Below are 21203 nucleotides of genomic sequence, written 5' to 3'. Positions count from 1 at the left end.
GGGAAACCGGAGTACCCAGAGGAAACCCCACGACGACATCGGGAAAACATGCAAACTCCAGACACATGTAACCCAGGCAGAGACTCGAACCCAGGTCCCAGAAGTGTGAGGCAACAGTGCTAACCACTGCACCACCATGCCGCCTAATAAAGGCATGAAAGACTATAATTTTTGTGTGCTATTGCTCATTATGCATTTCAGTACCTGTGACTTAGATGAAGATCAGATCACTTTTTATGACCAATTCATGCAGAAAACAAGAATTCCAAAGGGTTTCACATACTTTTTACTTTGACTGTATATATTTACTGATTTTACAGGAACGGGAATCTGTTTGTTTCATTATTAAACTCTGTTGTATTAGAAACTGAAATTAACTGCAACTAATTCTGACCACAGGACAACCTGTAAAGATGTTCGAGTTTGTGTTTGTCTACATTCTGACTGTCACATTGCTCTTTCGATTCTGGGAGCGGGAACATTTGCTTGGTATGTATTTGTTTTACATGAAAATAATTTTTACTATTTTATTGATAAGTTGTTTAAATATTTTGTTCATTGAATACTCTTTTACATTTTAAATAATATGATTTTTTATTTTGTAAACAGAGCATTGCAAATGTTTTAATTAAAAATTCCAATGGCTGTTTGACTGTGTATATGGTGCTGTGACAAAATAATTGCTAATCAATCAAGCTAAGAACCAAATATAAATTATAAACTAGACACAACCAAGCTTGATTGCTGCCAGCCCTGAGGAACCTACACATCACTTAAATAGAACCATTACAGTAATGTGGAGCTGGATAAGGGGTCTGAAGAAGCAGCAGACCATGCCTCAATCAGATGAGCTTCCTGAAGACCTGAGAGAGAAAATCACTGAAACGTATCAGTCAGTAAAGGGGTACAAAACACTCTCTAAACCCCTTGGAGTGCAGTGAATCACCATGACAACCATCATATCCAGATGGAGAAAACTTGGAACTATGGTAGATCTGCCCAGGAGTGGCCAGCTGAACAGAATTACTCCAAGAGCACAAAGAAACCTGATCAGGGAAGTTACAGCAGACCACAAACGAAGATCTAAAGAACTGCAGGCCTCTCTCAGATTGGTTAATGTCTGATTCCATGATTAGAAAGACACTGGGCTATAATGGTGTCCATGGGAGAGATACAAGGAGAAACCACAGCTAAGTAAGAGTAACATGAAGGCTCATAAGAGAGAGGATGAATGCCGGATCCATCAAATTGACAGGTCGGGTCAAAAGGTCACTTGTGGGCGGGGCTTGTGTAGGCGGGGTTGTGGTGGTACGATGTGACGTCACGGGAGTTGTATTTATTAATTATTTATTTCATTATTTATTTATTATTTATTTTAAATTATTATTTATTATTATTATAAATTGTTTATTTTAAATTATTATTTATTATTATTTTATTTTAAAATTATATTGAGGAGAGTGCTATATTGAGGAGAGTGCTTATGAGTGTGTGTGTTATTTTAATAAGTTATTATTTTGTCGGGCACAGCCGGGGCCGAGCGGGGGTGGGTTACCTGATGGAGCGTGAGCGTACGTGTCTGGTGTTACGGTACCGCGGTAAGGTCCCGGGCTTTGGAGAATCAGCAAAGGCCTTAGAACCCTGTGTCTGGTGCGGTACTGCGCTAAGGTCCCCGCGGGCTCGGATAATCCTCGGAGAGAGCGATGCCGGAGAGCTGAGAGCCGTGCCGCGGCGCGAGTCTGATGCCGGAGAGCTGAGAGCCGTGCCGCTGCGCGAGTCTGTGACAAACTCTGAGAGACTGAGACTCTGGGAGAAAATTATAAAGTTGGAGCAAAGAATGAGAGGAGGAGGAGGGTCTGTCGTCCAATAAAAACGCTTGGCGCTAGTTTTGACAATGTATGTGTGTTTCTTCCTCACGCAGGCGTTTGTATTACATCAGCGTATGGGGCCACACTTTTGAAGGCCGTCTCTAACGACTTGGGCCATACATCAAGTTGGACACCTTGTCTCCCAGTAAATCCTGTTTTCATACATGACAGTACAGATATGGGTTAACAGAGAAACGATATGACTGCACCTGGTTGATATTGCGGCGAGCGGGGGGGCCTATTCCTCCTAGGGCAGAGGCACAAGTATCTTCGAGGTCTTACCCTTCCTGCCAGCCAAAGAGGTTCATCCAGGCCTTACCCGGTGAGTATATTATTTCTTTTATTCGCGTGATAAAAATGCTAATTAATTAAATTAAATTAAATTAAATTAAAAATAACATTCTAATAATAGGTATTCTCTGTTTTTTCTATGTACAAGAGAGAGACTGCGCTGACCAGTCAAGAGAAAATCTACAAGAGACCTGAATCAGCAGTGTTATAAAGCACATAGCCAACGCTAATTAATAAAGAATTTAAGCATAATAGCCCAGACGTACCATGGCCTATAGCTGGTAGAAATGGAGCTATCCTACGGCCTACAAGATAAAAGCATATGGCACCAAATTGGAATCAGTAGTCTTTAAAAGAATAAATGGACTAGCAACTGTCTCTGGGGGAGCAGCCCCGGTTAGGTACTATTAAGCAGCATTTAGTGACATGCATCAAAACACATTTTTTAAAACTTTGACAGAATAAAGTCTTAGTTATTTTAATAAATACGTTTTTCAGTAAATGTTTATTCACGCGCATGCGGACAAACACACACCCCGGAGGTCAAACTAAAAAAAAAAGTTGATACAAACTACAGTTGTATCGGACACGCACACAAAAACACAAAAGAGTTTGCTCAATCAAAAAAACACCAAACATATATAGTTCACGTTTTTTATTAAAATGTATAAGGATTGTTTTGATTTAAATTAATATGAGTGGAATATAAGTCATTTAGGCAACAGGATTTGAGGAAGAACCTAAATAGCAGCTAGAAATGACCGACCAGGCAGGCAGAAGTCTGCTTTTCTTATCTCACAAGTCATGGAAGGGTGGGAGGGGGGCCACATAAGTGTGGGGTAGGAACTGTGGAATCAGGCAGGGGTGTAAGAATTTAGGATATAGTCTTGTTATTTTAAAGAAGGTGTACATGATTATTTAATTATATTTAAAGAAGGTGTACATGATTATTTAATAGGAACCAGTAAGCTGCATTTAGCACCATGCTGCAAATACACATTAAAAACTTTAAAGAATAAGGTCTTAGTTATTTTAATAAAGACATCCTACAAGGTGCCCACGGCCCCAACTTATATAATCTACAAGCTTGATCTGAGATGCTTGCTGGAGTACAATGCTAAGTTGACAACGGTAACGGAGCTGCAGACTGTTTGATAGTTAATGAAACATAGTTCAAATTCAACAGTGTCAGCAGTCATCCACTATGCAGGGAGACTACAGATTCACTATAACGACCCCATTTATCTGCTAGAATTATTTAAAAATTGTTTTTGACAGAATAAAGCCTTAGTTATTTTAATAAATATGTTTTTTCAGTAAATGTATATTCATGCTCATGTGCACAAACACACACACACACACACACACACACACACACACACACACCGGTGGTCAGGGGCTATAGAGTTTAACTTTAGGTCTGTGAAAGTATAGGACCGCCATGTGTTTACAGACCCCAAAACATACTAACTTAGTCGTTCATGAGTCTTATTGTGAAAAACCTCACAAAATAGACTTGTAAATTTTAAAGAAAACAACATTAACAGCTTTTGTTAATGTTTAAATGTATAAAAACTTTAGATGTGTTTGTTAAACAGTCAAACAAAAATGTGTTATTTTAAAGTAGTATAAAATATAACCTTAACTTTGGACGCAAGATGAACAACCTACACAGACACAAACACAGACAGACACACACACACACACACACAGCAAAACCCCAAGCATGCGCACAAGCGCACAACCAAAGGTTGGGAAGTGTGCTTTCCTTATCTCACAAGTCATGGAAGGGTGGGAGGGGGGCCATATAAGTGAGGGGTAGGAACTGTGGAATCAGGCAAGGGTGTAAGAATTTAGGATATAGTCTTGTTATTTTAAAGAAGGTGTACATGATTATTTAATTACATTTAATAGCAACCAGTAAGCTGCATTTACACATTAAATGCAAATACACTTTAAAACTTTAAAGAATGGTAATATAACTTGACCATAGTTTTTAGTTACACAAATATTTTAAGACGTAACATGAACGTTTTTCAAAGTAAGATGTACAAATGTTTTAAAATGTGACATGAAAGTTTTTCAAAGTAAGATGTACAAGTATTTTAAAATGTAACATTAAAGTTTTTCAAAGTAAGATGTACAACTGTTTTAAGACGTAACATAAAAGTTTTTCAAAGTAAGATGTACAGATGTTTTAAGACGTAACATAAAAGTTTTTCAAAGTAAGATGTACAGATGTTTTAAGATGTAAGATGTTTTGGGTGTTTTACAAAAACATTTTGTTATATGTTTGCAGCCCAAACGTATTTTTAAAATGTACAAAGTTTTATGCATTCATTTTGTGAATTAGTTTTGAAATCTAATATGAACATGGCTTTTATTTTACAAAAGCAAAGTTGTAAAAAGTTTGTAGGGATTTTATCAAAGGAGATTTTGTTAATGTAATATGAAGTTTTTTTATTTTCAAAGTTGCACAAGTGTTTTAAAATGTATCATGTATACGTGTGTTTTATTTTTCAAGCTTGTGTACATTTATCAAATGAGTTTTTAAAATGTACCATGACCGGGTGTTTTATTATTCAAAATAAAAGTTGTGCATATGTTTTGTTATATGTATGTAGCACGGTTGTGTTTTTAAAATGTACTAATTTTGTGGGGGGGGGGGTGGGAATAAACCGTATTTAAAGGGGTACCTCTCATGGAATCTACCAATCTTTAACAGCTGATGAACCCTGAGCCACACGGGGACTGGGAGTTTTAACCGTGAGACTCGACACCTAGGCATTAGATCCTTATGTCAGCAATGCTCCCCATGCATGTACCCAGTGTAGGGTCAGGTCCAGAGAAAGCTGTAACTACGAGTGCAGCTGATTAATAGCATTTAATTTATAACAGTAGGAGCTAGTAAACTACATTTAGCAGTCGCAATAAAACACGTTAAAGACTTTAAAGAATAAAGGCTTAGTTATTTTTTAATAAAGATGGCTTTTCAGTAAATGTTGACTTCCCTACAAGGTGACCCCCAAGGCCTATGCTTATAGCATCCGGGTGCCTGATTTGAGATGCTTACTGAGGATGCCATGTTAACACCGGTAACTGAGCTGCACCATCTGTCACACTTAATGAAACTTAGTCCTAATTCAACAGAACCAGTCGTCATCCACTTTGCAGTGAGATTTCTGAGCGAAAAGTGAGCGAAGTTTCATTTTCTTACTTTACCACCTATCGGGGGCTCTGACGTTTTTAAGATGCGGCTAACTATCCCCGAGACACTTTAGCCAGGTTCGTGTACATTTGCTCTTAATGCTGCTGTCAACGCCAGGAGGGAGCTGGCTAGCAATAACATCTTTAGCTGGTCTTAAAGCTTGCTGTATTTTTCATTCAGTAAATACACGGTTTAGAAGAAAACCTAATCGACATTTAAATAAATAAAAAATAAACGTACAAAACTATTGAAATCCGCAAGAAGCATGTGCATATTTTTCTGGTTTGCATGTTATGTGTGGTTGTCTAAGCACCGTCGGCCTAGTGTTTGATAGGTGATGGAGAAGCATACGGTCGTAAACTGCATGCGCTTATGCCAACAGGTGTTTAACATACAAACATAGACGCTTTTCTTTAACGTAAAACATTTAAAGGCTAATTCTGTTTTGTCGAAATTCTTTAATTTTATTCAAGTAGCCTCTAATCACCTTACACTTGTTCTATTTTACTGTAGAGTATTTTAAAACAATGTCACTGAAATGTCACCACATGTCAAAGCTAACAAGGTAACATGATTGTATCAGCGGAACAAAAAGCCGTCGCCTGGATATGTATAGACAGATCATGTATTGCTCAGCAAATCGACAGCATTTTGAAATCTATTTGTATTTAGACAAATATATTGGGAATGAAGCGTCGCGTTTTAAGAGGCAGACATTGAGGCCGAATTTAAGTTGGTCACAAATGTATTTTTCTTCTGCAGCTAGAAGCGTCGTCTGAGCCTGATTTTAACTGGCATGACGGTGTGGGATTCTTGTAGTAGAAGTTAAGTGAATTGCGGTACTCTGAAATTAAGTGATATATGTATTAGAATCGTGAAGTGTCATCTTCCTTTTGTTTTAGCTTCCCCCTGGGCATTTTTATGAACTGTATTGCAATATCAGACAGTGTGTCATGAATTTCTGAAGGCATGTTATATATGACCGTTCCTTGGATACGTCTCTTGTACAGTAGTTGCAGTTTGTCAGGACAAGACTGTTTGCCTAATGTGACATGGTGAACAAGTCCTGTGATTAAAGCATGTCTGCTGCTTAAAACATTGTGTTGTATGATGAAGGTTTCTTGCCGGTACATGTTGAATTACATTAGAATATTCAACTATTATTTTTTAAATCATTTAATGAAATAGGTATTTATCTCATCATTGATGATGACTGTGGTCCACCTGTATGACAAGTAACCTGTCCCGGACAGAGGTTTCTTCAAGGCCTGTTGTAGGAACCCCATGGTGTAGCATTATGAGAAAGTATACAGGGAGTAGTACAAATGAGCAGTCGCCCTGCCCCTCTTTTACTCATTTTGGATGCTTAAATTACTAAATTGTGTCTTTAATGCTATTCTGTATGATTCTATGGTCTGAGTGAGTCTCCAGTACTACATGAATGGTAAACTTAAAAACTCTACTTCTCTTAGCTTAATAATATTTTCTTTCTTGAGTTGAATTAGTTTGTGTCTAATTTTCATTTTATTGATTTTCTGCACACTTGGATTATTTATTTGCCCCCCTTGTCTTAAAGGCTAGAGGGGGTCTGTGCTTGTGACCTGGCAATTATTTTCGGTGTTTGTCACTAAACTTGCAATATAAAATTTGAAGACAGGTCTGGGACCTGTGCTTGCAACAAAAAACGTCTAAGTGGTAGTAGGCAAAGCACAGCACTGCCTATACTTTCTGAAAAGGCTAATCTTTTATGGCACAGACAGGAAAAGGTGATGATCCACTAGCAGCTCCAAGACGAAAATGGGGTTTATTAAAGAAAAACAGAGCACCCTGGGGTAAAATACTAAACAAAAAGGCCGTGAGGGGTCCGAAACTAGCTGGGAGAAATAAGATTGAACTAAAGAAATCATTAAGTAACACAACTAAGGAACTAGGCTAAACAGAGAGCAGGACTAAAAAACCAAGCACACAGTTCACAACTAACACTGACCACAGACAGACGGACGGACAAACGAATGCATGTGCCACACACACACACACACACACACACACACACACACACACACACACACACACACACACACACACACACACACACACACACACACACACACACGCAGACCGGTGGTCAGGGGCTTTAGAGTTTAACTTTAGGTCTGTGAAAGTATAGGACCGCGATGTGTATACAGACCCCAAAACATACTAACTTAGTCGTTCATGAGTCTTATTGTGAAAAACCACACAAAATAGACTTGTAAATTTTAAAGAAAACACATTAACAGCTTTTGTTAATGTTTAAATGTATAAAAACTTTAGATGTGTTTGTTAAACAGTCAAAAACAAAAATGTGTTATTTTAAAGTAGTATAAAATATAACCTTAATTTTGGACGCAAGATGAACAACCTACACACACAGACACACACACACACACACACACACACACACACACACACACACACACAGCAAAACCCCAAGCATGCGCACAACCAAAGGTTGGGAAGTGTGCTTTCCTTATCTCACAAGTCATGGAAGGGTGGGAGGGGGGCCATATAAGTTGGGGGTACGAACTGTGGAATCAGGCAAGGGTGTAAGAATTTAGGATATAGTCTTGTTATTTTAAAGAAGGTGTACATGATTATTTAATTACATTTAATAGCAACCAGTAAGCTGCATTTACACATTAAATGCAAATACACATTAAATGCAAATACACATTAAAACTTTAAAGAATGGTAATATAACTTGACCATAGTTTTTAGTTACACAAATATTTTAAAAGGTAACGTGAAAGTTTTTCAAAGTAAGATGTACGAATGTTTTAAAAGGTAACGTGAAAGTTTTTCAAAGTAAGATGTACAAATGTTTTAAAACGTAACATGAAAGTTTTTCAAAGTAAGATGTACGAATGTTTTAAAATTTGACATGAAAGTTTTTCAAAGTAAGATGTACAAGTATTTTAAAATGTAACATGAACGTTTTTCAGATAAACAGATGTTTTAAAATGTAACATGAAAGTTTTTCAAAGTAAGATGTACAAATGTTTTAAAACGTAACATAAGTTTTTCAAAGTAAGATGTACAAATGTTTTAAAATTTGACATGAAAGTTTTTCAAAGTAAGATGTACAAATGCAGCTTACTAGTTGCTATTAAATGTAATTAAATAATCATGTACACCTTCTTTAAAATAACAAGACTATATCCTAAATTCTTACACCCTTGCCTGATTCCACAGTTCCTACCCCCAACTTATATGGCCCCCCTCCCACCCTTCCATGACTTGTGAGATAAGGAAAGCACACTTCCCAACCTTTGGTTGTGCGCATGCTTGGGGTTTTGCTGTGTGTGTGTGTGTGTGTGTGTGTGTGTGTGTGTGTGTGTCTGTGTGTGTAGGTTGTTCATCTTGCGTCCAAAATTAAGGTTATATTTTATACTACTTTAAAATAACACATTTTTGTTTTTGACTGTTTAACAAACACATCTAAAGTTTTTATACATTTAAACATTAACAAAAGCTGTTAATGTGTTTTCTTTAAAATTTACAAGTCTATTTTGTGTGGTTTTTCACAATAAGACTCATGAACGACTAAGTTAGTATGTTTTGGGGTCTGTATACACATCGCGGTCCTATACTTTCACAGACCTAAAGTTAAACTCTAAAGCCCCTGACCACCGGTCTGCGTGTGTGTGTGTGTGTGTGTGTGTGTGTGTGTGTGTGTGTGTGTGTGTGTGTGTGTGTGTGTGTGTGTGTGTGTGTGTGTGTGTGTGGCACATGCATTCGTTTGTCCGTCCGTCTGTCTGTGGTCAGTGTTAGTTGTGAACTGTGTGCTTGGTTTTTTAGTCCTGCTCTCTGTTTAGCCTAGTTCCTTAGTTGTGTTACTTAATGATTTCTTTAGTTCAATCTTATTTCTCCCAGCTAGTTTCGGACCCCTCACGGCCTTTTTGTTTAGTATTTTACCCCAGGGTGCTCTGTTTTTCTTTAATAAACCCCATTTTCGTCTTGGAGCTGCTAGTGGATCATCACCTTTTCCTGTCTGTGCCATAAAAGATTAGCCTTTTCAGAAAGTATAGGCAGTGCTGTGCTTTGCCTACTACCACTTAGACGTTTTTTGTTGCAAGCACAGGTCACAGACCTGTCTTCAAATTTTATATTGCAAGTTTAGTGACAAACACCGAAAATAATTGCCAGGTCACAAGCACAGACCCCCTCTAGCCTTTAAGACAAGGGGGGCAAATAAATAATCCAAGTGTGCAGAAAATCAATAAAATGAAAATTAGACACAAACTAATTCAACTCAAGAAAGAAAATATTATTAAGCTAAGAGAAGTAGAGTTTTTAAGTTTACCATTCATGTAGTACTGGAGACTCACTCAGACCATAGAATCATACAGAATAGCATTAAAGACACAATTTAGTAATTTAAGCATCCAAAATGAGTAAAAGAGGGGCAGGGCGACTGCTCATTTGTACTACTCCCTGTATACTTTCTCATAATGCTACACCATGGGGTTCCTACAACAGGCCTTGAAGAAACCTCTGTCCGGGACAGGTTACTTGTCATACAGGTGGACCACAGTCATCATCAATGATGAGATAAATACCTATTTCATTAAATGATTTAAAAAATAATAGTTGAATATTCTAATGTAATTCAACATGTACCGGCAAGAAACCTTCATCATACAACACAATGTTTTAAGCAGCAGACATGCTTTAATCACAGGACTTGTTCACCATGTCACATTAGGCAAACAGTCTTGTCCTGACAAACTGCAACTACTGTACAAGAGACGTATCCAAGGAACGGTCATATATAACATGCCTTCAGAAATTCATGACACACTGTCTGATATTGCAATACAGTTCATAAAAATGCCCAGGGGGAAGCTAAAACAAAAGGAAGATGACACTTCACGATTCTAATACATGTATCACTTAATTTCAGAGTACCGCAATTCACTTAACTTCTACTACAAGAATCCCACACCGTCATGCCAGTTAAAATCAGGCTCAGACGACGCTTCTAGCTGCAGAAGAAAAATACATTTGTGACCAACTTAAATTCGGCCTCAATGTCTGCCTCTTAAAACGCGACGCTTCATTCCCAATATATTTGTCTAAATACAAATAGATTTCAAAATGCTGTCGATTTGCTGAGCAATACATGATCTGTCTATACATATCCAGGCGACGGCTTTTTGTTCCGCTGATACAATCATGTTACCTTGTTAGCTTTGACATGTGGTGACATTTCAGTGACATTGTTTTAAAATACTCTACAGTAAAATAGAACAAGTGTAAGGTGATTAGAGGCTACTTGAATAAAATTAAAGAATTTCGACAAAACAGAATTAGCCTTTAAATGTTTTACGTTAAAGAAAAGCGTCTATGTTTGTATGTTAAACACCTGTTGGCATAAGCGCATGCAGTTTACGACCGTATGCTTCTCCATCACCTATCAAACACTAGGCCGACGGTGCTTAGACAACCACACATAACATGCAAACCAGAAAAATATGCACATGCTTCTTGCGGATTTCAATAGTTTTGTACGTTTATTTTTTATTTATTTAAATGTCGATTAGGTTTTCTTCTAAACCGTGTATTTACTGAATGAAAAATACAGCAAGCTTTAAGACCAGCTAAAGATGTTATTGCTAGCCAGCTCCCTCCTGGCGTTGACAGCAGCATTAAGAGCAAATGTACACGAACCTGGCTAAAGTGTCTCGGGGATAGTTAGCCGCATCTTAAAAACGTCAGAGCCCCCGATAGGTGGTAAAGTAAGAAAATGAAACTTCGCTCACTTTTCGCTCAGAAATCTCACTGCAAAGTGGATGACGACTGGTTCTGTTGAATTAGGACTAAGTTTCATTAAGTGTGACAGATGGTGCAGCTCAGTTACCGGTGTTAACATGGCATCCTCAGTAAGCATCTCAAATCAGGCACCCGGATGCTATAAGCATAGGCCTTGGGGGTCACCTTGTAGGGAAGTCAACATTTACTGAAAAGCCATCTTTATTAAAAAATAACTAAGCCTTTATTCTTTAAAGTCTTTAACGTGTTTTATTGCGACTGCTAAATGTAGTTTACTAGCTCCTACTGTTATAAATTAAATGCTATTAATCAGCTGCACTCGTAGTTACAGCTTTCTCTGGACCTGACCCTACACTGGGTACATGCATGGGGAGCATTGCTGACATAAGGATCTAATGCCTAGGTGTCGAGTCTCACGGTTAAAACTCCCAGTCCCCGTGTGGCTCAGGGTTCATCAGCTGTTAAAGATTGGTAGATTCCATGAGAGGTACCCCTTTAAATACGGTTTATTCCCACCCCCCCCCCCCACAAAATTAGTACATTTTAAAAACACAACCGTGCTACATACATATAACAAAACATATGCACAACTTTTATTTTGAATAATAAAACACCCGGTCATGGTACATTTTAAAAACTCATTTGATAAATGTACACAAGCTTGAAAAATAAAACACACGTATACATGATACATTTTAAAACACTTGTGCAACTTTGAAAATAAAAAAACTTCATATTACATTAACAAAATCTCCTTTGATAAAATCCCTACAAACTTTTTACAACTTTGCTTTTGTAAAATAAAAGCCATGTTCATATTAGATTTCAAAACTAATTCACAAAATGAATGCATAAAACTTTGTACATTTTAAAAATACGTTTGGGCTGCAAACATATAACAAAATGTTTTTGTAAAACACCCAAAACATCTTACATCTTAAAACATCTGTACATCTTACTTTGAAAAACTTTTATGTTACGTCTTAAAACATCTGTACATCTTACTTTGAAAAACTTTTATGTTACGTCTTAAAACAGTTGTACATCTTACTTTGAAAAACTTTAATGTTACATTTTAAAATACTTGTACATCTTACTTTGAAAAACTTTCATGTCACATTTTAAAACATTTGTACATCTTACTTTGAAAAACGTTCATGTTACGTCTTAAAATATTTGTGTAACTAAAAACTATGGTCAAGTTATATTACCATTCTTTAAAGTTTTAAAGTGTATTTGCATTTAATGTGTAAATGCAGCTTACTGGTTGCTATTAAATGTAATTAAATAATCATGTACACCTTCTTTAAAATAACAAGACTATATCCTAAATTCTTACACCCTTGCCTGATTCCACAGTTCCTACCCCTCACTTATATGGCCCCCCTCCCACCCTTCCATGACTTGTGAGATAAGGAAAGCACACTTCCCAACCTTTGGTTGTGCGCTTGTGCGCATGCTTGGGGTTTTGCTGTGTGTGTGTGTGTGTGTGTCTGTCTGTGTTTGTGTCTGTGTAGGTTGTTCATCTTGCGTCCAAAGTTAAGGTTATATTTTATACTACTTTAAAATAACACATTTTTGTTTGACTGTTTAACAAACACATCTAAAGTTTTTATACATTTAAACATTAACAAAAGCTGTTAATGTTGTTTTCTTTAAAATTTACAAGTCTATTTTGTGAGGTTTTTCACAATAAGACTCATGAACGACTAAGTTAGTATGTTTTGGGGTCTGTAAACACATGGCGGTCCTATACTTTCACAGACCTAAAGTTAAACTCTATAGCCCCTGACCACCGGTGTGTGTGTGTGTGTGTGTGTGTGTGTGTGTGTGTGTGTGTTTGTGCACATGAGCATGAATATACATTTACTGAAAAAACATATTTATTAAAATAACTAAGGCTTTATTCTGTCAAAAACAATTTTTAAATAATTCTAGCAGATAAATGGGGTCGTTATAGTGAATCTGTAGTCTCCCTGCATAGTGGATGACTGCTGACACTGTTGAATTTGAACTATGTTTCATTAACTATCAAACAGTCTGCAGCTCCGTTACCGTTGTCAACTTAGCATTGTACTCCAGCAAGCATCTCAGATCAAGCTTGTAGATTATATAAGTTGGGGCCGTGGGCACCTTGTAGGATGTCTTTATTAAAATAACTAAGACCTTATTCTTTAAAGTTTTTAATGTGTATTTGCAGCATGGTGCTAAATGCAGCTTACTGGTTCCTATTAAATAATCATGTACACCTTCTTTAAATATAATTAAATAATCATGTACACCTTCTTTAAAATAACAAGACTATATCCTAAATTCTTACACCCCTGCCTGATTCCACAGTTCCTACCCCACACTTATGTGGCCCCCCTCCCACCCTTCCATGACTTGTGAGATAAGAAAAGCAGACTTCTGCCTGCCTGGTCGGTCATTTCTAGCTGCTATTTAGGTTCTTCCTCAAATCCTGTTGCCTAAATGACTTATATTCCACTCATATTAATTTAAATCAAAACAATCCTTATACATTTTAATAAAAAACGTGAACTATATATGTTTGGTGTTTTTTTGATTGAGCAAACTCTTTTGTGTTTTTGTGTGCGTGTCCGATACAACTGTAGTTTGTATCAACTTTTTTTTTTAGTTTGACCTCCGGGGTGTGTGTTTGTCCGCATGCGCGTGAATAAACATTTACTGGAAAACGTATTTATTAAAATAACTAAGACTTTATTCTGTCAAAGTTTTAAAAAATGTGTTTTGATGCATGTCACTAAATGCTGCTTAATAGTACCTAACCGGGGCTGCTCCCCCAGAGACAGTTGCTAGTCCATTTATTCTTTTAAAGACTACTGATTCCAATTTGGTGCCATATGCTTTTATCTTGTAGGCCGTAGGATAGCTCCATTTCTACCAGCTATAGGCCATGGTACGTCTGGGCTATTATGCTTAAATTCTTTATTAATTAGCGTTGGCTATGTGCTTTATAACACTGCTGATTCAGGTCTCTTGTAGATTTTCTCTTGACTGGTCAGCGCAGTCTCTCTCTTGTACATAGAAAAAACAGAGAATACCTATTATTAGAATGTTATTTTTAATTTAATTTAATTTAATTTAATTAATTAGCATTTTTATCACGCGAATAAAAGAAATAATATACTCACCGGGTAAGGCCTGGATGAACCTCTTTGGCTGGCAGGAAGGGTAAGACCTCGAAGATACTTGTGCCTCTGCCCTAGGAGGAATAGGCCCCCCCGCTCGCCGCAATATCAACCAGGTGCAGTCATATCGTTTCTCTGTTAACCCATATCTGTACTGTCATGTATGAAAACAGGATTTACTGGGAGACAAGGTGTCCAACTTGATGTATGGCCCAAGTCGTTAGAGACGGCCTTCAAAAGTGTGGCCCCATACGCTGATGTAATACAAACGCCTGCGTGAGGAAGAAACACACATACATTGTCAAAACTAGCGCCAAGCGTTTTTATTGGACGACAGACCCTCCTCCTCCTCTCATTCTTTGCTCCAACTTTATAATTTTCTCCCAGAGTCTCAGTCTCTCAGAGTTTGTCACAGACTCGCGCAGCGGCACGGCTCTCAGCTCTCCGGCATCAGACTCGCGCCGCGGCACGGCTCTCAGCTCTCCGGCATCGCTCTCTCCGAGGATTATCCGAGCCCGCGGGGACCTTAGCGCAGTACCGCACCAGACACAGGGTTCTAAGGCCTTTGCTGATTCTCCAAAGCCCGGGACCTTACCGCGGTACCGTAACACCAGACACGTACGCTCACGCTCCATCAGGTAACCCACCCCCGCTCGGCCCCGGCTGTGCCCGACAAAATAATAACTTATTAAAATAACACACACACTCATAAGCACTCTCCTCAATATAGCACTCTCCTCAATATAATTTTAAAATAAAATAATAATAAATAATAATTTAAAATAAACAATTTATAATAATAATAAATAATAATTTAAAATAAATAATAAATAAATAATGAAATAAATAATTAATAAATACAACTCCCGTGACGTCACATCGTACCACCACAACCCCGCCTACACAAGCCCCGCCCACAAGTGACCTTTTGACCCGACCTGTCAATTTGATGGATCCGGCATTCATCCTCTCTCTCTCATAACATTTGCCAAAAAACACCTTGATTACCTCCAAAACTTTTGGGAGGATGTTCTGTGGATTGATGAGTCAAAAGTGGAACTATTTGGAAGACATGGGTCCTGCTAACACAGCTTCCACACAAAGAACATCATGGCCACAGTCAGACATGGTGGAGGAGGAGTGATGCTGTGGGGAGGCTTTGCTGCTGCTCAGCCTGGGCGACTTGCTGTAATTGAGGGAAGCATGAATTCAGCTGTTTGACAGAAAGTACTGAAGGAGAATGTCCATCATTAGTCTGTGGTCTTAAGCACGAGAGCAAGTCCACCTAAGAATGACTGAAAAGAAACAAAATTTAAGTTTTGCAGAAGCCTAGTTACAGTCCTGACTTGAACCTCATTGAGAAATTGGGGCAGGACCTTAAATGGGGAGTTTATATTTCAAAACCCTCCAATATAGCTGAATTCTGAAACGATTCTGTTGAGAAGAGTGGGATAAATTTCTCAAACGAAGCTAAAGGGGTGGAATTATTTTGTCACATGGGTGCTATGGGTGTTGGGGAATATTTTTTTGTTTTCTTAATATTATTTTTAAGTTTTTTCCCTTCAGTGAATCAAATGATCATTTAAAAACCGTGTTGTGCACGTAGAATGTTCTTTGTATTATACTAAATGTATTTGTTATCAGACACATTTAAGTGTTATGGATGTTAAAAATAGAGGGAATCAGGGCAAATACTTTCTCACTGCGCTGTATGTAGCTGTATGACTAATGCTTTTCTCTCTACCTTTCAGCCAAACCCCGTAAATATGTATATTTCTCAGGGACTTTTGCTCTCCCTCTCCTGAATTCTGTTGCTCTGGCTGTAGTATTAATACTCAAAGCAGGTAAATACACATAATTTGAGATGTTTTACTTTTATTATGTAAACTTAACCAAACAACTAAATGGTACAAACCCTTTAGGAAAAATATAGATTCCTGTGGTTTAATATCTGTCACTTACTGCTCATTTACTGACCTCAGTTCTCAGTGATTTTTGTGATGATGTCATTTCAGACACAGGAAAACAGCCACTGGATCTACGGCTGATTGTCCTCATTTCTGGGTCTGTCTTCCTCTTTGGCTGGTTTGTTATAGAGATGATTGCATACTGTAAGTATAACAGAGATATGATGCATAACTTACCATAAAGGTTGAATATGTGTACTGGGACTTTTCCAGCATGTTGGTGGCTTTCCAGTTTGTTTACATCTCCACATGCTCAGCACTTAACCTAGATGAATATTGCATATCAGCATCATTATGAATTCACTATATGGTTTGGCTTAGGAGGTAACATTTCATATCACTGCTAGTTTAATTGTTTTGAGCTCTTTTGATCATCCTTTATTTCCAGTGGTGTATAATGGCCTCCTGGCCAGTAGGGGGCACTGAGACTATAATGGGGAGCCTGACTAAGGAAGGGAGATGATATAGACACATCCTTAGTGATACAGCCCATGTATCTATGTAATACAGAACACTGCCACTGTCAGTAATTATAATTATATAATCATTAGTTCTCATTACACATTATCATTACTCATTACATGCAATCTGGCAGGTACAATAAGCTCCTATTGATGTCTTCTGAGTTCCAACACTATTAATCTTTTTTTAATTATAGGGTTGGCCAAAAAAGAAAAGTAAGTAGAGATTTTCTCTGTTGTATATGTGCAAGTCATTTTTTCAGAAAAAAATTCATCCATCCATCCATCCGTCATGGTGAACCTGGCACCTGTCACAGGAAGCACAAGGCAGGGGACACCCTGGGCAGGATGCCAGTCCATCACAGAGCAAAACACATTCACATACCATGGGATATTTATCTTGTTGGTCTATGTTCATGTTTTGGGACTGGGAGGAAACAGGAGTATCTGGGGAAACATGGGGAGAGAATGTAAACTACAGAGAGCCCAAGTGAGGAGGTGTGAGGTGCCAGTGTTACCCACTGAGTCACCATGCAAACTACACAGAGCCCAAGCCGGGGGGGTGTGAGGTGCCAGTGTTACCCACTGAGTCACCATGGAAACTACACAGAGCCCAAGCCGGGGGGTGTGAGGTGCCAGTGTTACCCACTGAGTCACCATGCAAACTACACAGAGCCCATTGCGGGGGGGGGGTGTGAGGTGCCAGTGTTACCCACTGAGTCACCATGGAAACTACACAGAGCCCAATTCGGGGGGTGTGAGATGCCAGTGTTACCCACTGAGTCACCATGTAAAACTACACAGAGCCCAAGCCGGGAGGTGTGAGGTGCCAGTGTTACCCACTGAGTCACCAAGTAAACTACACAGAGCCCAATTCGGGGGGTGTGAGATGCCAGTGTTACCCACTGAGTCACCATGTAAACTACACAGAGCCCAAGCCGGGGGGTGTGAGGTGCCAGTGTTACCCACTGAGTCACCATGTAAACTACACAGAGCCCAAGTCGGGGGGTGTGAGGTGCCAGTGTTACCCACTGAGTCACCCTGCAAACTACACAGAGCCCAAGCTGGGGTGGTGTGAGATGCCAGTGTTACCCACTGAGTCACCATGTAAACTACACAGAGCCCAAGCCGGGGGGTGTGAGGTGCCAGTGTTACCCACTGAGTCACCATGTAAACTACACAGAGCCCAAGTCGGGGGGTGTGAGGTGCCAGTGTTACCCACTGAGTCACCGTGTAAACTACACAGAGCCCAAGTCAGGAGGTGTGAGGTGCCAGTGTTACCCACTGAGTCACCATGCAAACTACACAGAGCCCAAGCCGGGTGGTGTGAGGTGCCAGTGTTACCCACTGAGTCACCGTGTAAACTACACAGAGCCCAAGTCGGGGGGTGTGAGGTGCCAGTGTTACCCACTGAGTCACCATGTAAACTACACAGAGCCCAAACCGGGAGGTGTGAGGTGCCAGTGTTACCCACTGAGTCACCGTGTAAACTACACAGAGCCCAAGTCGGGGGGTGTGAGGTGCCAGTGTTACCCACTGAGTCACCATGCAAACTACACAGAGCCCAAGCCGGGTGGTGTGAGATGCCAGTGTTACCCACTGAGTCACCATGCAAATATGTTACAAATGAGTGTCACCATGTGTTAATTATTCAATTCTGTGGGATTGTGTGGTGTCACAATACATTGAAAATAACTGTGATATTTTAAAAGTGAAATATCGATATGTTCACTCTAGTTGTCAATTTCCAGTTTGGATCAGCACAGTTACCTAAATATCCAATTTGTTAAATATTACTTTATATTCTAAATTGCTGTAAGCTGGCATCATGGTATTTTGATGTACTTATAGCTTTGGTTCACTCTGAGCTGAAATTTGAAGTTTGGCGTATTTTGTGTTTTTTGCAGTCATATTTATATCACTCTAAATCGATGTGATCTGGAAATTAAATTGGAAAAAAATAAATAACATACATTCCTCTAGTTGTTTGTCCTGTTGGCATCAGACTTTGCTGCAGCATAATAGTGGCAGTTGTCAGGAAACATATGGTCACCCCACCCTGACTGGGAAACCTAAGGAGACCCATAAACACACACTGAGGGAAAAGTGCAGGTGCTACACAGAACTTTTATTAGACAGACAGAGAACAGAAAGAATCCAACATCGGAATATCTGGCTGAATATCTGGTGAAGATCAATTACACACAGTGTGTAAAATGAACCCGATGTCATTATATTAATGGAGTCATTACAGGATTTCATAAAAAGATGGTATGTTAGACAGCCCAGCCTGCAGGAAGTGCTGATCAGCAGGAAGTGCTGATCAGCAGGAAGTGCAAAAGGCAGCTTTAGCCCTGATTATCTTTTCACTCTCTATGTAGTTTAGTTGCTCTTTTCCTTTGTTTTTATACAGTTTTGTTTACAGACTCTCCATTTCACTACATTCATATTTGGCCAAAAAAAGACAAACAAAATAAACAAATTTAATTTGACTCGTAGCATTATTATAATTATTTCATGAAAAATTCTATATATCCCATAACAATATTATCATGTAAATTCTTTTACACACGATAATCGTGTAGTGAAAATCTGATATTGCGACAGCCCTATCCTGTCCTTAGTTAATTCTGTACTTTATATAATTTCCAGAATTGCCTAAATTCAATGTGATACTGGGCATCAGTAAGAAGCACATAAAAATAGGATCATTTTACTTAAAATGTGATATTCAGACCTCTGAACACTGTTGTAATAACTGTATGTTTTTTCTTAGACTAAAAAGACAGCTGGGTTTGGTTGAGAGACTCCAAGATACTGAGCTGGAACTGGTAGGTGCCTAGATGCATCTGTCTCCCCGATTGGTGCCCTGGGGCCTGTTTCTCCTGACCATCTTACCTCAGATTATTATACATAATTGTGTCTATAGCAGATCTGTGTTCCTTGTGCTCTTCCTCCTTCCATGTAAGTATGGAGGCTGTTAGTACAGCAGGGTAGTGAGAAGCCTGACTCCTGGGAGAAGAAGCTGTTTCAGGTCTAGCAGTGATGGATCGGATGCTCCGGAACCTTCTGCAGGTGGGCATTGGATGAACAGTCTGTGGGATGGGTGGGAGGGGTCTGCCTCAGTGCTGTTTGCATGGCGGATCACATGTTTCCTGATAGATGATGGGTGGGGAGCAGAGTAAACAGCGGTGGGCTGAGCTCACAGCCCTGGGGGCACCTGTGCTCAGTCTGAGGGCCCTGGAGGTGCTGTTTCCTATGGAGACACACTGAGGTCTGTCAGACAGGAAGTGCAGGATCTAGTTATGGGGGGGGGGAGTGTTCATGCCCAGCAGGCTCAGCTTTCCTACCAGCCTCTGCGGGATGATTGTGTTGTATGCTGAACTGAAGCTAATGAACAGCATTCTGACATAGCTGTCCTTTTTGTCCAGGTGAGGGGGAGGGCAGTGAAGATGGCATCACATCTGGTCCAGATTTGGATGAAAAGTAGGGGGTGAGTCAGTGTGGGGAGTTGTGGCTTCATGTGCCTCAATACCAGCCTCTAGAAGCTCTTCATGATGATGGGTGTGAGTGATACAGGCCAGTGATCATTGAGACAGGACATGGTCGGCTTCTTGGGCACTGGGATGATCCTTGTTGTTTTGAGGCATGGAGGTACCACTGCTGTGCTCAGGGATACATTGAAGATGTCTGTGGGGACGTCTGCCAATCGGTCAGCACAGTCTCTGAGCACCCAGCCAGGGATGTTGTCAGGATCCTGCTGCCTTCCAACAGGTTGATTCTGCATAGAATCTAACCCGACATCAGCAATGAATAGGCGAAGTACCTGGTCGTTCAGAGGGGGGGGGGGGGGTTTCCTCATGGGTTCCCTGTTCTGTGCCTCATCTTGTGCATAGAAGATCATTCAGCACATCTGGCAGGAGGGCCTCACTGCTGTGGGTCTGAGGTGTTGCTTGTAGTCAGTGATGTATTTGAATTCCCTGCCACATGTGCCATGTGTCCTTTGAGTTCATGAAGTGGCTGTTGTTTTTTTCCCCTGCATCAGGTACTTTGCCTCCTTAATTGCCAGGGACAGTTGGGCCTCTGGCTGTAGTATAAGCCTGTCTGTCTCCAGACCTCTAAGCAGCGTCACTGTGCAGTTGTGCAGATAACCAGGGTTAGAGGTTTGGCACATGTGATGACAGATTTGGGACACAGTAACATCCTCAGTTCATTTGCTGATGTAGCCAGTCACTGAGGCCACATGTAATCCTACAGGTCTACTGATCTGCCATAGATGCCAGCTACCCTGATGTGCCAATCTGTGTGGTCAAAAGCAGTAATGTTGTGCAGTTACAGCACCCCGAGGCCAGGCTCTCTCCTTCTGCAGGGCTGGTCAGATGAGGATCTGCATGGGTCTGTAGACTGGAGTCAGGAGGATAGAGATATGGTCTGAGTGTCTGAGC

At 39.6% G+C, this 21203-nt stretch overlaps 1 protein-coding gene across 1 annotated transcript in view; it reads left to right on the top strand.

Moving 5' to 3' along the window:
* LOC125705353 (uncharacterized) overlaps positions 1–18332 on the top strand; it is an 88957-nt gene extending 70625 nt beyond the window's left edge. The window contains exons 17-25 of the mRNA XM_048971888.1: positions 400–489; positions 16082–16174; positions 16346–16441; positions 16956–17263; positions 17328–17390; positions 17648–17773; positions 17838–17963; positions 18153–18215; positions 18279–18332. Of these exons, the coding sequence (XP_048827845.1) occupies positions 400–489; positions 16082–16174; positions 16346–16441; positions 16956–16978 (302 nt within the window). The 3' untranslated portion in view covers positions 16979–17263; positions 17328–17390; positions 17648–17773; ... (1 more) ...; positions 18153–18215; positions 18279–18332. The remainder of the gene's footprint in view (positions 1–399; positions 490–16081; positions 16175–16345; positions 16442–16955; positions 17264–17327; positions 17391–17647; positions 17774–17837; positions 17964–18152; positions 18216–18278) is intronic.
* The last annotated feature ends 2871 nt before the right edge of the window (positions 18333–21203 follow it).

Source organism: Brienomyrus brachyistius, chromosome 12, assembly GCF_023856365.1.
Source record: "Brienomyrus brachyistius isolate T26 chromosome 12, BBRACH_0.4, whole genome shotgun sequence".
NCBI classification, from domain to species: domain Eukaryota; kingdom Metazoa; phylum Chordata; class Actinopteri; order Osteoglossiformes; family Mormyridae; genus Brienomyrus; species Brienomyrus brachyistius.
This window is presented reverse-complemented; position numbering and strand designations above follow the sequence as displayed.